General features: G+C 45.6%; 1 protein-coding gene across 3 annotated transcripts in view; it reads right to left on the bottom strand.

Annotated features, from left to right (window-relative positions):
• Window positions 1-654: 654 nt before the first annotated feature.
• LOC112571435 (transcription factor GATA-3-like) overlaps window positions 655-16,174 on the bottom strand; it is a 77,626-nt gene continuing 62,106 nt past the window's right edge. For all 3 annotated transcript variants that reach the window (XM_025250408.1, XM_025250407.1, XM_025250409.1), the window contains one exon: window positions 655-7,024. In XM_025250408.1, the coding sequence (XP_025106193.1) occupies window positions 6,566-7,024 (459 nt within the window). In that variant the 3' untranslated portion in view covers window positions 655-6,565. The remainder of the gene's footprint in view (window positions 7,025-16,174) is intronic.

Consider the following 16,174-nt stretch of genomic DNA (forward strand, 5'->3'; position numbering starts at 1 on the left):
ATAATAATAATAATAATAATAATTAATTATTATTTTGTGAAGCACTTTGAGCTAGCGTTCGATGTTGGGGTATATACATTGACATTATTATTATTATGAAACTTTTTATGTCTGTTATTCAGTGTCTCAATATTCTCAGTATTGCACTAGTTTATTGTCTGAATCACGTGACCTTAATATTGAACAGCTCATGAATACAGCGCCTGTCCCCAGCACCAGCCGGTCTCCAAGTGCTGTACACACGGACACACAAATGTCACACAGCGGCCTGCTTGGCATGTAAGCAACATCATCCACACATATATATACATGTATAGGGAGGAGTAAGCCAGAGTATCCAGAGAAACCCACCGGCGATCAGTGGTGTAAAGAGATGTCACATTCAGAAAGAAGTTATTCGGAACTGAGATTCGAACTCTCGGCACAAGATTTTCTTTGTCAGGAGAAGCGGTCTATGACAGATGAAGAAAATCACGTGAATAATCACACACACAAATGGAAAAAATGAAAAAGAAAAAGCAGGGAATAAAAAAAAAAAAAAAATAGATAAATAAAAAGATGCAAGACGTATTCATTCATTTATTATTTCATTCATTCATTTAAAGCCAAGAACAGAGACTTGGCTGCTGGAGAATTAAAATCCCGACAAAACACTTGAGTTTGTGATCTTTAATTCCTGACAATATTTGACTTTGTTACAATGACAGCCTTTGAGCAGAACTGAAACTATATGTACACGGACACTCGTGAACCATACCATTACACATGTACAGAGGAAGAACACAAAGACCGTTATACATCATCAGAGACCTAGTGACTCGTACTCAGTGTCCTACTCCAGACACCGACTGAAGACAACTGCAGCAAAGGTTTACTACTTGGACCGTAACAATCATGTACAGAACATTATCAGGTGAGTTGGTGTGTGAGATAGAAGGGATTCCCGTGTTGTATAATCATCAAACTTTCCTTCATTGACGACCTCCAACCCCGTTACCCTCTGAACTTCAAAAAGTTATTAAAGGAGTCGGGTAGCCGTGTTTAAATTTTTCTTCAAGTGTTTCAGACGACTTATCATCACATTTGAACAGAAAAAAAATGGGTTTCACTTTTGACATAAAAGCTGGTGTCACAATATTATTATTTTATTTTTCTATTTATTCGTAAAATAAATTCTCTTTGTTCCTGAACGCAATTATCTTTAAAAATTGAATAAACCGTCACACTGTGGAGAAAAACTGAGAACAAAGCCACACTGTGATTTAAAAACAAAAACAAGACTTTAATGTCTAGCACACTATTTCATGTTTTATTAAATTCCAGTGCATTTCATTCATTGTACACAAAGTTTTATTCCATTCACCGCCTTTAATATGAGAACTGCAACCCGGGTGCAGTCAGTCCAAAGCAAACCCATTCCCCAAAACAGTAATTGTGCAGTGTACTGCAGATATAGTTACACACCCGTACACAACAAAACCTGAACAAAGCAATAACTAATATATAATGCAGTCTGGCAGAGTGGGGAGGATAGAGGTTCATCAACTATCAACTATTCACGGATAAACACTGACGAGTGCTGAGCACTCTCGCAAAGGAAAAGAAGGAGGGAAGGATCGAATAACAATCGGAAAATTATTTTTTCATTTGAAGATCAGTTATTGACACAATGTATTCATCAATCCACTGATGTATTATTGTTATTATTATTTTTTTTTAGAATTCTTTTGTTATTCGTAAAATTTCAGACGCATGGCATTGCTGTTCAGGGGTTGATGCCTCAGATAAATCTTTTATTGATATATTTCTCTTATTATTAATAAGTAACAAAGAAAGAATATGTAAGGGCAACAGTTACACACTTCAAAGAAAAAAAAATATCTACAGAAATCAAAAAGACAATGCAAATCTTGAAACGACTAGAACTACCGCTGACAAACGGTGTTGGTGAATGTAAGGGGGATAATATCATAGGCAAGAAGTTGTCGTTCGTGTTCAAACCAAGTCGGGCAAGACAAAAATAAAGGAATGGAACCGGGTAGAAATTAAAAAAACGGAACCAAATGAGTTTTAAAAAAATAAAGGAAAGTTCCAGAGAGCATGCGTGACGTTTCATAACGAGGTTCATGTACAAAAGCGGTTTGATAAATACGTGTAGTACGTCACACCTGAGCCTGGTGTCTATGGCGGCTCATATGAACACCAGCTATGCGATAACAAGTGGAAAAAAGAACAGTCGACCAAGGTATGAGTGCGTAACAAGGAATTGCATAAATATTACATCTTATGCACGTCGGATTGGCAGAGATAATGGTGCAGCATACATTGTAGACCGTCTACACAGCGAGGGCGAGGTTTACTTTCAAATTACTGAAATGAAGAACTGAAAACAAATGGCAGTCCAAGACAGTGCAAACAATGCACTCGCAAAACTGGCTACAGGTGGCCCTTAGTGACGAATACGTCATTGTCGTACAGGTAAGTCATATCTATAAATAGCCACACTCCGGGCACGTGCAGCAAACGCTTGCTCCGCAATCAACGTGGTAATGATATGCTGTCGTCATGACGACGAAAGCTTTATTGTTTTTTTCTGATTTTGCGGTATTTGTTTGTTTGTTTACCCCTGCCCTGCATCCGGGCGTCAACCAGCAGTAGAAACAACAGTGAAAGTGCATAATTTTAAAAATAGAATATCCCCCATTGTATATTTACATGATACCATGCAGTCCAGTTTAAACATTAAAATATATATCAGTGGTTTATTTTTGCTGAGTACATAGTTAACAGGCTGGGAGGACTGGGGATGGAGTCTGCGGTCCGGAGACACAAGTTTTTGTTGTCAACCACGACCGTGATAAATTAGCATTGGTGTTCTCAAGAAGCCGATTATAAGTCGAGAGAACATTTGAAGATAATTCCCTCCCTAGGTCATGCCAATAACCAGAAAGCAAGCTGATTGGTCATCGTGGTGACCGGAAGCTAGGCTGAAGGTTGTGAAGGAGGGAGGGAGAGAGAGATGGGTTGTGATGTTCAAACTGTTGTAGGATCTGAGAGGAGGACAAAATCCAGCTCACAGTTGTAAAAGTTTAAAGGACTTTAAAGGGTTGTGAAGTTCCTGTTGGACAAACTGACTTGCTGGGATGACAGAAATTCTCAAAGACTCCCAGCAACCCCCTGGTGTTTCTCCCATCCTCAAAGTCGTTTCCCGCTTTCATTTTCTCCCTCTCCCCCTAGTCCACCCCAACCTCTCCCTCTGTCAACAGACTCCAGACCTTCAAGAGCAAACATACAGGAATGGCAGACGACAAACATGTTGTTGTCCTCGTCTCATTACATCATGAAAAAGTAAATCTCGTGCAGTAACATCTCTCTCTCTCGTTCTCAGAAAAGCTCGAGAGTTCGCTCGTCCCGTTAAGTTGTCGATGGTGTCACGGGAAATAACAATGCTTGATCCTGGGATCCGATCCTCTCTTCCTGTGTACACTAAGCTCCCAGATGTCCTGTCCTCCTTCCGTCCGACTATTGCCAGCGATTTGTACTGAGAAGAGACCCGTTAGTCCCTGACCAACCGTTAGTCAGAACTCAATCTTTGTTCCGGTGCCGCGTGCATCAGTCCGTCCTCTCGCTAGCTTTCCAACATCTGACCTTACTTTAACCCCTTCACCTTCTTTATAGTATTTATGACTGACTTCACATTAATGCTTACTCTGCAGTGTTAAACATGCATTGCTTTCCTTGAAAATATTCTCATTGATGACTGACCCCTGTTCTTGCTACGTCATAACTTGTCTCCCCTTTAAAAAAATTATTTGGCGAACGTCCTGTTGATGAAGTGTCACGAAAGGGGGAGTACTCCTCTGCTGCTCCCAACCTAACTACTTGGACACCACCAAGCGACGACTAAATCATTTTTGCCAACCGTCAGCACACGCGAGCAACCAAAAAAAAAAAAAATAATAATAAAAAATTCGGTCATCCTGATTGTAGTTTCGTTACGTCACAGGCGTCAAATTCCCAGTTGGCTCCAATCCTTTGGTATGTCCTTCTTCCTCCCCTTCCCCCCAGTTCCCTCTTTGACTTGGAGTCTGGAGAACTGGCAGGTCGCCGAGTCACAGTGGCGACGCACGGAAGCCAGTCGGTGACCCGTGGTGACCCCCAGGAGTACACGGTGGCTCAGCGGTTCACTGCTTCTGCTCGCAGGGCACGGCGTCGCTTGGATCTTTTTTCTGGCCTGACGCACCCAGGGTGGCTGAAGTCTTCAAAAGAGATGAGCCAGGACAGGCGAACAATTTTTTAATTTTGAACAGATACTTTATGTCAGAGAACCTCTATACCTAACCCTCCTTTCCAACCTTTTTATTATTTTTTAAAATTCATGTGCCACGGTAGTCTAAGTCAAAGCAACAACAGTTATTGACGATAATGTCTGCAAATCCCTGTCTTTTCTGTCACATTCCCCCATCCATCATCCCCTCCATCCCCGAGAGTTGTCCTCGCGACTCTTTGTGGCAAACCTCGCAGCCCTTGGCTGGCAGCTGGTGAAAATGAACAGTTAGGGTGAAAGTGAGGCTGGGCGTCAGATATCACCAGTTACATTGTCACGTGACAGTCAGATCAGCTGATCTGGCAATAATCAACACTCGGCGTACTTTACTACTTTAACCCCTTAACTGTCAGGATCACATCGCCGCTACTATTGCCATCATCCCGGCTTCAATTTCTTTTCTACAGACAGGGAGGGTGGGGAGGATTCTGGAGAGTGTCAGGATGGGACACCATAAACTAATTTTTACAGATATCATTTAGTGTTGGCTGTTTAACTGTTAAATTAGTTCTTACTCTATAGACATGGGTGTTTTACTGTTAAGTTTGGGTCGGAGTTGTACTGGGGAGAGGGACGAGCGGTACTACCACAGCACGAGAGCAAAATACTTGTTGAACGGCTTGTACGCGCAGACAGCGGCAAGAAATGTGTCTGGGGGGTCGGCGAGGACCACAAGGACAGAGAGGAGGGGTGGCGAGGGTGGCAGGGGTGCAGGGTACCCAGGACAGACGTGCAACGGTCCGTACCGTCAGCGCCTCCAACTGCCAGGGGAGAGAAATCAGATCGGTTTCCGTCGCCCAAGGGTCGAGGACGAACTCTGGCGACGCCAGACCTACTGCTGCCCCAGACACACGAACGCACGCACAGAGAGAGAGAGAGAAAGAAAAAATGGTGATCACGCAAGTCTTATCTGCTTGTCTACTCCAAGCCTCTCCCTGGGTGGGAGCTCGTCCAATGTTCTTGCTCCAGCCTCTGACCTGCTATACAAAGGTCAGAGGACATTTTTTTTTTTGGAGAAGGGGGGGGGGGGAGAACACTGAAGCAGACTTTTAAAGTGTCGGAATGGGGTAGGTGTATTTTTCAAATATCTTAGATGTAAAGTCAGCCCTTAGTGAGAATAAATGACTCAGAAATTTGTCGTGAAAGATTTCTTTCGTGGTTTTGCCCCCGGAAGGTCTCTATAGTCGTCAGCAATGGCTCATTCATTTTTGAGAAGCAGCAGGGGCTGGTCTACAAGCCCACACACCAACCTACAGGGGCTGGTGGGCCCTAAAGTCTCTCCGAGTGGTCTACAAGCCCACACACCAAGCTGCAGAAGGAACAACAGCAAAATCTTACTTTGTCTTGTACTCAGCTTGGTGTGTTCCAGCCCCAGCAGTGGTTGTCCAAGTCCTGCTGTCAACCATGCAGGTCTGCTATGGTCAAGCCATCTTAGCAATATCGTATTATTAATATCATTAATTAATGACATGTTAGTGAATGTCGTTGACACATTGGTGACACGTTAACAGCATTTTTACACAAGTGTCAGTGGATAACAATACTGTCAGTTCCTTTTCACTCCGGCCCCTAGTCATCTGCTAACGAAGCACAAATCAACGGTTATTGTCTGCTGCCATCACCTGTCCACCTTGGGTTATCCAGGTTCTAAAGTCTGTAGAGGAGAGGCGGGCAGACAGGAAGGACTCAGCCTGGGGTTCGAACCTCAAATACAGACTCGTGATGCAGATGAGAAAAGTTGCTGCCGACCCTACACAATGGGGAAAACACAAATATTCTTTTTAAAAAATCGCCCCCTGCCTAATTCTTACATGAAAAAAAAAAAAATAACTGATACATATGTGACTCGGCATCCACCATTATATTTTTTTCCAAAAGTAAGTCAGGGTATTTCAATGGCGTCCACAATTCGGAGCTTAATCCGCCTTAACCCGAATCCGCCTGTAGGTTCGATGGAGATCATCACCACTCAGTGTCAATGTACGTCACCATGTCAACAAAGTGGATGAAATATTGTCTGTATCCACAGTCTGTATCCACAATGCCCTTGTGTTCACAGCCCCCACTACCCCCTGGGAGATGTCATGCAGGTCCTGGACTCCTCCCCCCGAGCAAATGAGAACTTGGAGACCGAAACAGGTGACCCCCGGGTCAGAGGTGACGAGCGAGGGGGCGACTTGTCGCCGATGCTCATGAAGTCAACAGAAGCGTTTGACTATGCTGCGTGCGGGGCTCCTCTTACGCCATGGCGCCCACCATGTTGGAAGTGGAGAGGTTGAGACCAGATGACGAGATGTTGGGAATGCTACTAAACGACGAAGGGAACGACGACTGCAGCGAGGACTGGAACTGGTTGAAGCCTCCGCCCATGGCCAGGCCGCCGCCCAACGACCCCATCTGCGCGGCAGCGTGGTGGTGATGATGGTGGTGGTGCGCCGAGTGGTGCGCCGGGTGCGTGCTGGCATGATGGGTGAGGTAGCCACCGCCCATGGAGCCCAGTCCCTGTGACGTCATGTACGGGGACATAGATGGGGGCATGGCCGGGCTGAAGTTGGGGGCTGGGAAGTTGGAGAAGGGCTTGTCCCTCAGCAGGTCCATGGCCCCCATTCCTCCCTTGCCTTTCTTCTTGGATTTGGTGGACATCTTGCGATTCCGCGTCTGGATGCCGTCCTTCTTCATTGTCAGCGGCCGGTTCACCTGCAACCACAGACAACGATGTCAATGCTTGAATGATCCGACAGAAGGTTATGAAACATTAATACACATCCTTACAGCAGCAAGACAAGAATACTAAGGAGATGACGCCATGGTTGGGAGGAACAACGAAGAGATGATGCTGTTGATGATGAGGATGATGATGATGATGATGATGATGATGATGTGATGATGTTGATGATTGATGATGTAAAATAGGTTCACTGCATTTTTTTTCTGATGACAGTCTTCACGCGCACTTCAAAATGAAACAGGAACCGAAATTTTTCAATATCTTAAAACCAGTTTATAATAATAATTAGTGTTCACACTTACATAAATCTCAGTTACGACATCGCAACGAATTTTCCATTGTAAGTATTCGCGACCTTGTGAGATTGTGGAACACATACAAAAACATAAATAAAAACAATAAATAAAGTGACTGACTATTACAATCAGTCAGTAACCTCCGAGTCAACATCCGCAACCCCCTAATTTCTCTGTTTGGAAGTAAACATTCCCTTCTACAGACATGAATAACTGGTGACTTTAAAACATCAAAAGAATCACGAGAGACTTAAGTAGTTTTCAAACCGGAAGTTCTGGTAAGCCATCTTGTTACAGTCTGGCCCTCGACCCTCAAAGCCCTTACAACAAGACCATGCAAGGTGTTGGTCATTAGCGGTTGTCTCGAGTAAATTCGCTGATTAAGCAGAGAGAGAGGACAAATAAGGAGAGGGGAGAAAAGATCCCTATTCCCTCTTTCTCTGTATGTGTGTGCCTCTGATCACTAGGTGTCGCTGTCCCAGTTGCCTAAGGCAGGCTTCTCCGCAGCACAGCGTGGGTTACATCCGGGACCTGTGGACACCAGGCTCGACACACAGACCCACCCTCGAGTGTAAGAACGTCACCTCTGTCGGCTGACATGTGCGTCGAGTGTCTCCGGCGCTGGCTAAGTGTCTCGTGACGTCACTGTCAGCCGGTTAGGGATTTGAGGACCGGAAGTGACACTTAGTGCCAAGACAAAAGGAAGAGTGGAGAGGCAAGAATCGAGAGTCGACAAACAGAGCGTCTCGGGGCAGGCATATGTTTCAAGAGGGACTCGGAGGGGGACGAACCCTGTCCGCTGAAACTCGAGAAGGGTTTGCACCTGCGCCGCTCGACTCCTTGTCGAGTGGCCAGCGAGTCCGCCTGGCACAGGAAGTGTCAACCACGTAAGGGATCCACATGTGGACTGTTGGCTTGGACGGTCAAGTGGCAGGCCTCGGATGGCCGTTAGTGATGCTTTCTTGGTCCCTCTGTCCATCCTTCCCTCCTTTGAGAGCCGACGGTGTGACGTCGTCCAAAACCGTATGTCACTGACCAATACTTTCAAAGATTTTTGAAATGAAATTAAAAAAAAACAACAACAAACAAATAATCAATCGTCTTTTCCCAAAAAACCTCTCATTAGGCAGAGTATCAAGGATATTCCAGGTAGATTGCTGGGTAGACCAATGGACCGACAATAAAATTCTCTTTCCAGTTTCTATTTCAAGTAGTCTTGAATAGTTAACCATGTCACGTGACAGTTATAGTTCTCGCCTACGTGTGATATGAGAAATAATTACAATTTACACTCATCACTCTCTGACGCATAAATAATTATAATTAATGGGCCGCATTTGATGGTTTAGAAATGTTAACTCAGTGTGTAGACGCGGTCATCACATCATAAACAATCAGACAAAAACCATCATCATCGTCATCCCCTTTGGAAATAAATGTTGACATACCTTCACTTTTTTTTTTCGCCCTGAAACATTTTGTTTGTTTGTGGGAAGACATACGTTATGGCGGGTACCGACCTCGCTAAGCCCGAGAGACAGCAACACACACGAGCGACAGCTCACAGGCAAGATCCGTGCTAATCTCTATACACTACAACCGTCCTTCATCTCGCTGTCTTCCACATCTCAATGCAGTCATCTGTGTCCGGGAAGAAAGGGAGGAAAGAGAAAAGTAAGTCAGAAGAAAAAAGGGAGGCTACTTAAACAGGGCTCTAATCGCGGAACGACGAACAAAGCAGCATGGGAGATTTTCTTCCTTGCGCTGACATGCGCAGCAACAGATATCGAACAAGTAGAGAGAGAGAAGGGGGGAGATGGAGAAAAAAGAGAGAGAGAGAGACAGACAGAACAGACAGGCAAAAGACGGGTAGATGGGAAGACAGAGAGAGGGAAGAGAGAAAGAAAAAATGTGCTACGCCATACGCCTCCGTTTTTTTAAAAAACCATTTCTGTTGCCGTTTCTCCTCCCTTGTCTTATTCTCTCCCCTAGGGAGCGCGGCAAGCCGAAGCAATTATGGCGGTTAATTTGACGTCAACATTTATTTCCTCGAACGTTAGTTCGGACTGCCATCCCGTGCATTTCGCACGTGCCGCAGTTGCGTGCGCGCGCACTTCCTCTTCGTCTTCGTCGCCACGGCTTCCGGTCTGGAGAACAAACAAACAAGAATGTGGACATCGTCGTGGAAGTCTTTTAGAGCGAAACAGTTCCGGAACTCGGACTACACTATAGAAAGTCAACCCTCGTCTCTCGAGGAAGAAAAGAACAATCGCTCCGTCCCCACCCCCAACTTAAAAAAAAAAAATTTAGAATGATCACGTGTGCTTCAAGTAATTATTTAAACTACTTTCATCTGAATGAAGGATGAACAGCTGATAGGCAAGGAACTGTTGAATAATAATTATGCATCTGTTTAGGTCTGTTTTAGGCAGAACTGATATTAATTTTAAAATTGATTACGATCACGAGAAAATGACAAAAAATTCACACAATAAAATAAATTTTTTTTTCATGCTACACCGCCGACAAAACTTACAGGAGGACACAAACCCACTTCCAAAAGGAAGGAAAAGATGCTGCAATGCTACACCATGCGGATGTCTGGCCCCTCCTCCACCCTCTTTGAGTTCAGTTATCTGGCACATCCCTCCAAACAATTCATCTGCCACTTTATTGAGTTGCCGCCAGTCTCAACTTCACTTTTTATTATGTCATCAAAAGATCAGGACTGTTAGACCAACTGTTAACAAAATTACGCGGGACAAAGCTCGGGTTTTGATTTTTAAAAAAACTATCTCAAAAGACCACCACAATGGGTGGTGGCAAAAAGCTTTGGGCAAAGCAGTAATCGACTTTGTCGGTCTCTTGACACGCATGAGAACAGAGACTGCTTGTCGCCGTCACGCAAGCGTGACAACTGTTACATTTTCTCGTCTGACTGACCGCGGAGCGAGGTATTGATGGAGGAGGACTCGGTGGGGCCGCCAGACTACACCCGCGCAAATCACAGGCCATCCTGGCTCAGGTTCGATTCCAATTAAGCCCGACTACAGTTGCGACTGTTTGCTGTATGCGGGTTACTAGGTCCTTTACATCCCTCCCTTTAAAATGGCAAGCAGAAAAAAAAAAAAAAAGAATGTAGTAGGTTTGTTCCCCACAAGTATCGAGCAAATAAAAGCAAAGCAGATAATCAAACACTACTGTAGCAAAAAAAAAAAAAAAAAAAAAAAAAAGAAAAGAAAAAAGGACAAGAAAAACAAAAACAAAGCAATAAAAGCAAAAATAGCAAAAGAAAAAAGAAAAGGAAAAATGAATAGGACCAAGAATAGAAACGAACCCCCCCCTACAAAATCTCCCAAAAATCAAGAACTCAAAAAAAAAAAAAAGAGAGAAAAAAAACCGTATATTGCAGTTTTTCCCTCAGTATCGAGCTAAGCATTAACGATTAAACATGTTATCAACAGCAAGAAGAAAATCCAGAAAAAAGATAACAAAATGAGGAAAAGAAAAAACAAAACAATAAAAACCTCGTGAGGAGAAGTCGATATATTTCATCCTCCACTCTCTCCCCTCCCTCCTCAAACAATTAAACTAAAGTAACAGTGGTTAGTCTCACTCAGCTCTCCCTACAACCTTTGCCCTGTGACCTCCTACCTCATTATTTTCAAAATTATATTTTCCCATGTTATTTACACCTCACGAGTTTGTTTTATTTTGTTGCACTGCACAACAACTGCGGTAGATGCGATGGGAGGGAGGCAAAGCTCGTTCCCCAGACACACTCAGCTCCACCTCCTGTCAGTATTTTAACATGAGATTATCTACTGGCTTCTCTGCTCGTGCTCGCTGCTCAAAATCAACACTTCGTTAACCGGAAGAATGCACAAACGGAAAGTGAGTTGGGGTTGTGGAGAGTGCACACAACGGTTGTACTTGTATTTTAACTTCAGCATCCTAGCTGTCTTCTGGTTATCTCCATCTGGTCAGTCTAGCTTATTCCAGAATATTCCAGGTGTAATATAGCTCGAGGGGGAAAATGTCTTTTATTTCTTTTTGCGCCATTCATATACACATTTCTTGTAATTCAAACCTAAAACGCCAATAATAATAATTATACTACTACTACTACTACTACTACTACTACTACTACTAATAATAATAATAATAATAATAAAAATAAAAAAATGTAGGCGCAGTCACGCCAGTATTCACATTGTTGTCCACTTAGGCGCCATACAAGCTAATCAACAACATCAGAGACTGGTACAACTGCCAAGTGTGAGGATGAAGTGAGTAGTGACAGACTGGAGGATCGACAACAATGTTCGTTAAAATACTGTTTATTGGCCCAGGTGTACAGGACTCTCAGTCGCTGCGTCTCCTCCGTAAACAATCAGTCTCAATAAACAAACAGTGTCAGTGAGTAAACAAACAGACCGGGTGGTGTAAGCCGAGTGTCACGACTTTGGGTTGTCGCCATCCGTTTTAACGTGTGAGAGTTCGAATCTTGCAGACAGCCCCTTCACCGCCTTTCTTTCTACGGGTACTAGCTTCATGCACCCTAAACAACTTTCTTGTTACCAAACCTGTTCGTACTTTTACATGTCTGGGTATATTCTTGAAACATGTCTGAATGTCATAATAAGGATACACGCAAAGATCTGAAGACATTCACTTGCAGATACAAACTCAAATTTCAACTGGGACTTGCTTTAACCCTTTAACACACATCCAGACATGCAACAGGGTATTTATCTGTTCAGGTAGAATAAAATGTGCAGGAAAATAAAATGCTGGCCGAGAAGGTTGCTCGGAGCTAACTTCTGTGTAAGTAGAGAAGCAAGGAGATAATGTGAGCGAGGTGGTTGAGGATCAGCGGGAAGTGACGTAGTCTGTTGAAATGTTTCGCCCACCTTCACCCTCCCAGTTCCCTTGTTCCCTCCCTTGCCCTCCCCCCGCACTCGGTGGCTGACGACGCGGAGAGGCACAAAGCTGCGTGATTATCCCCGTTAATATCTCAAGCCTAATTGCACGCTTTGTTTGTGCCCAGCCCGCCGCTCGGCCCCCGAGTGCAGGGGTCGGCCCCTGACTGGCTTTGAGGAAGGTTTGGCACCGCGGCCCCAGCCTGGCTGTCTCTTGCGGGTGGCGGGTACGCCGTCAGAGAAAGGGGTGGCTGTACCCCGAGTCTGTGGATCTTCCTGTCGAGCATTCGGGGGGGCCAATGCATTGTGGCAGGTCGCACTGTCTATTGTCGCCAACTTTCCGGTAGGCTCTCTAACTTCGGGGTAGATGGACGGGTGGAGGAGGTAAGAGAGGAGGAGCCGTACTACCCATGGCTATCTCACGATTTTTTTTTTTCTTCCCCTTTCAGTACAGACGACGACATGTGTGTGTGCGCGCGCTCCTCCTGTCACGATTAGTCACACACCACATCGCCAGAGAAACAAAAGAAAGGAAAACACAAACACGACCTCGCCATCATTCAGCTGATGAGTTCGTCGCTTCATCGTCAACAGGAGGAGGATTAGGTCCTAATCCTGAGCTTCGACTCGCTGTCTACATAACGACTTCCCACAATGCCTCCCCGCAGCTTTATCGCTCCGTTCGCTCCCAGTCGTGGGCGGCCATGGTAATAAATCAACGGCAAATAAATCCTCGCCAACCATTGCCTCCATTTGCGGTCATTTTATTCTCTCGCCACCCCTACCCCAACCCCTATTTTTTCCATGGTCACAAGTTTATTTTAATTTGTGAAAAAAATAAATGTCGCTGGCTACCTCGGGTGTTCTGTCGCCGCGGCTTCTGTCATCTTCGGCAGAGATAGGACACAGCTCATCAAGTTCGCTCTGCTACCCGACTAATCAGATGTAATTACGTCGGGTGCGTTGTTACCCGCTCCTCTCTCCTTCCTTCCCCACCCAACCCCCTGTTCCAGCCACCATTTTGCAGCCCGAGCGAACGGTGCGCGCGCCACCCCATGGGGAGATAATGGCGGGCCCCGTCAGCGGGTGTTTGCTGCTCTCTTGTACCCTGATTAGCTAGCCGCGGGCGTGTCGTTAAGTAACGGGCATCTCCTCTTGTCCACTGTTCAGACCTGGGTAGTACGAACACGACAGAGTAGGAGACCTGTCGCCAATACCCACCCTGTGTCTGTTCTTCTCACCTCTGGATCCACCCGCCATGCGTTTCGCATCGGACAGAGGCTTCTTGCCTAGGACCTGCGTGCGTTCGTCTCGGTCACGTGACATTTCTGTTCACCCAACCAACCCCCACCCGTGATTAGCATCTGTCGCTGGGAATGACACACAGACAGACTCGCTGACAATAGCAGTAGCCAAGATGGCGCACGGACCCCGGAGCCTCCATCAAAAGGTTTGCTTGTCAGGAGCGCCGTGGTGGGGACCGAGGCGGGATGCGGGTCGTAGTGCAAACGCTTCTCCAGGTAATTACACATGAACTGTTCATTTGTCAGCTGTTCATCTGCCGCCTCCATCCTCAATCACCCTCACAACCACTTCCAGAAAGCTTGTCTGTCCATCCGCTGACCTTTGGCTTTGCTCTTTTGACGGCGGACAACTCCGGCATTCAATTAGCCGAGTGGTCAAGGCGCCTGCTTCGCTCCAGACTCCCGACACCATCACCGGGTGGATGCGGTCCTTTACTCCGGGGGACCCACCCCTTTCGACTCTTGGCTAACCCTCGGCTCCTAATTTTCTGGACAGGTCCCTTTCCCGGTGGGTTGTCTTCCGCCCCCTTTTCTTCAGCACTCACTCCTTCATCTCCACGGCGGGGGGAACACGACGGGTTAAAGATCACCAAGCGAGCGCGCGACTCGGAGGCGGAGGATGAGGATGGATGGATGGTCTTTTAGCTGCCCGCTAGAGTCTTGTCAGAGCGGTAAGGTAGTCTATCGTCTGAACAAACAAAGTCTGGAGGAAGATAAAACGTTTTCTTGTAGACTAAAGGGTTCGTTCTTCAAGAACTGGCAGAGACCAGAGACTCGGGTGTGTCAAAGGTTGCGAGGGGTCAGCAAAGGTGACAAACGCTCGTCAATAGATACTAATCATTGTTTTCTCTTGCCTTGCTATATCCTGCCAATACCTACACGAACACTTGGAACTTTTCTAGACATCAGTGAATGTTGTGTGTTGTAAACAGTAAATAATAATTTACAGCAGTTGTCTGCGCTCGTTCTCTCTCTCTCTACAAAGAACAAAGAGGCGAGGGAGGTTAAAGCAAGAGCTCATCAAGAGAACAAAGAGTTTTGAGTTGAAAGCAAGAGCTCGTCAAAAGAGGTTTCAAACGACAGCGACATCAGCAGTAATCTGCCACAACGGCCAGTGAGACTGCCATCACAGACCAGCTTCAAACAACAGCCCGCGCCGCTGCTTGCAGCAACACATCATTGAAAACATTCCCAGAAATGACAAATCGCCTCAAACAACTGACGAGGGGTGGAAGTGGAGCAGGGGTGCTGTCGGCGGGTGGGTGAGGAAGAAACAGTAAAATGCCCTTTTAATTTGCTTGACTGCCAGCCTTCAATTACACGCCGCTCTGCCCCTCTGTCCGTCACACCTACGTCCTTTGTGGCGCCCTCTGGCTCTGTGTTGCTTCCCCTGCAGGGCCATGTTTTCTGGTCTTAGCTTTTACGACATCCGTTGTTGTTGGGGTTCCTCCCTGCTACCCGACAGGTGAGCGCACAAGAATAGACAGTTTACTCAATGGAACAAACTTTTTTTTTTTACTTTCTTCCGCATTTCTTCACCATTGAAATGTGCAGGCTCCCATGTGTCTGCCTTTCACTTTTATCTATTTTTCCATAATTTTTTTTTCTTGATTGTGGTTTTGTTTTTATTCTTCCTTTGCACGTTTGTGTGTGTGTGCGTGTGTACATCCCCCTCTCTTGACCTAAAAAAATAAAGACCTTAACAATAAATGTTAGACTAAAGGGTGCACAATCACAAGACGTAGTGAACAACGGTTTTTATTTATTTATTTATTTTGGGGGGGTCACGTAGATGTAACGAGGTTCGGCAAGAGATGACTTCTGGTCCACGAATGGTCAATAGCCTCCCCTGTTGTTTTTATAAATATCTCAAATACCCAAACCGTTGTTTCTATAAATACCCTGAAATACCTCGAAACTCAATCAAGCGTGGCGGACAGGCGTTCCGCGGAGCGCCGTCTCCAGGCCGTCTGGGGGGAGGCGGCATCGGTTCCGCTTCTTTGATCGGCCAATTTCTACATTACCGCGCTTGAAATCCGACGCGCGCGTGCAGCCAACGTCTTGTGCACGAGGACACCCTGACGCCATGCTGCGCACGTTCACACACTTTTTGGCGTGGCACGTGCCACGCACGCATGCGCAGAAATGAGGAAACGGGTTTTTTTTCTTTCCCCTGAGCAGCACAACTCATTACAGTTTGACATATTATTACTGCAAAAATAACCACAATCTTCCTCCCTCTTCGTCGGGTATTTTTTTCCCAGGGAAGCTGGCGGAGGAGAAGCGCGAGATGCTGTCGTATGGGGCGCAGACAATGTAACATTGTTGGGAGGTAAATAAAAACACAAATAACAGCGGAGAAAATAAGCACCCGTGCTTACTTTCATTTCAGTACAATTTTCTTGGTCTTACACAGAATCGGCTAGGGGAAAGGCGTCAGGTTCGAAACCCAGCGTATCGCAGTGCCCCTGTGGGAGGGGTACAATGACTTTTGATGAATTTTAAGGTGACGAGGGAAACAAACACAAGAGCATGACATACAAAAAATTTACCCTGTGCCCAGTATAAAAAAATTTAAAAAAATGAGTGGTGGGGAT

Source organism: Pomacea canaliculata, linkage group LG9, assembly GCF_003073045.1.
Source record: "Pomacea canaliculata isolate SZHN2017 linkage group LG9, ASM307304v1, whole genome shotgun sequence".
Lineage (NCBI taxonomy): Eukaryota > Metazoa > Mollusca > Gastropoda > Architaenioglossa > Ampullariidae > Pomacea > Pomacea canaliculata.